Raw genomic sequence first — 1,434 nt, 5'->3', positions numbered from 1 at the left:
ATTCAATGCTCAACGAGTTCATTATATAGGTGGTTTTATTGGGACCTAAGGCCATTGCCTATTTAGCCTTGCAGTGTCCACGACTCAGCCGAAAATAGCAAGTAATTAAAAAGATGACCGTGCATTTCATATTTAATCACTTATCTTAAATATTATTGGTTCACTCATACCCGTAATAATTTAACATATATTTTGTCCCGATTGATTTACCCAATCCCCCTATTTATATCCAAAAGCAAAGAACCTTAACAAAACAAAGTCCCTATATCCAAACAAGTCTGGGTACTGGACCCTATCCAAAATTCCAAACCGTGCAGACATGGAAACATCGTGCCCCATTTTTCTCCATCAGTCTTCTCCCCAATCGTCTTCATTCTCAATCTTCTTCTAATCACACTCACCCCCAACACAAAATCCAAACCCCTCCCTCCCTCTCTCTCTCTGGCATTCAACAATGAGAACATTCCTCGTAGACGACAACCACATCCCCATCGACATGCGAACCTACAACCCAAACCCCAATTCAACATCCCTCATCAGCATCGTCGACTACAACATCCCCGACGGCTACAACCTCTACGACGTAACCTTCCATTCCGACACCGTCCACACCCTCCTCACTTCCAAACCCGACGCCGTCAACGACTGGCTCACCGACACTCTCCACCTCCACCAACCCCACCCCTTCATCATCGCACTCCACCTCGAATCCCAACCCAACAACAACCACCAACCCGCCACTCTCCACCTCTGCGTCGACCGCCGCTGCGTCATCTACCAACTCGCCCACGCCCAATTCATCCCCTTCCACCTCTCCTCCTTCCTCCGCGACCCCAATCACACATTCATCGGCGTAGGCATTGATGCCCACGCCGCCAGGCTCTTGGAGATCCTTAATCTTCCTGTGGCTAACTGCGTCGACCTCCGCTCCCTCGCCGCCGATGTGCTCGGTGACGAGGCGATGACGGCGGCGAGTCTTACTACGCTGGCGCGGCGCGTTCTCGGGAAGGATGTGGAGAAGCCGGAGAGTGTTGCGAGGAGCAGCTGGGACCGTGTGCGACTCACGGCGGAGCAGGTGAAGTACGCGACTGTGGATGCATTTGCCTGCTATGAGATTGGACGGCGTCTCTACTGTAATGCGTTTTGATTTTGTGTTTCCATTGTCGTTTTGCTGTGTTTGGTGCAGTCTTAGCAGTGTTGTTTGTTTCTGTGTTTCTGAATTTGAGGATCTGAACTTATTTTTTAGGTAAATCTGACAATGACAAATATTTAGGATTATGTAGCAGTCATATATACTTTCATGGATTTATGCCTATTATTTCTAAATCAAGTGGCTCTTTGGATGAGGACCAGAAGTTATTGGAGCTTCTCAATAAGAGATTTTACTTAGTGCCTATCCAAACAAGCTTAATCATTACATTTGTTAGACATGTG

At 47.6% G+C, this 1,434-nt stretch overlaps 1 protein-coding gene across 1 annotated transcript; it reads left to right on the top strand.

Annotated features, from left to right (window-relative positions):
* The first annotated feature begins 454 nt into the window (after positions 1–454).
* Positions 455–1,147, top strand: LOC130719189 (uncharacterized). Its single transcript, XM_057569828.1, has one exon. The coding sequence runs from the start codon at positions 455–457 to the stop codon at positions 1,145–1,147; it is 693 nt and encodes a 230-aa protein (XP_057425811.1).
* The last annotated feature ends 287 nt before the right edge of the window (positions 1,148–1,434 follow it).

The sequence above is a fragment of the Lotus japonicus genome, chromosome 1 (genome assembly GCF_012489685.1).
Source record: "Lotus japonicus ecotype B-129 chromosome 1, LjGifu_v1.2".
Classification (NCBI taxonomy): domain Eukaryota; kingdom Viridiplantae; phylum Streptophyta; class Magnoliopsida; order Fabales; family Fabaceae; genus Lotus; species Lotus japonicus.
The sequence above is the reverse complement of the archived record's forward strand: the minus strand, read 5'-3'. Positions and strand labels throughout refer to the sequence as shown.

Excerpts from the sequence above, each read along its gene's own strand:
- LOC130719189 (XM_057569828.1), top strand. The coding sequence starts at position 455 with ATGAGAACATTCCTCGTAGACGACAACCACATCCCCATCGACATGCGA.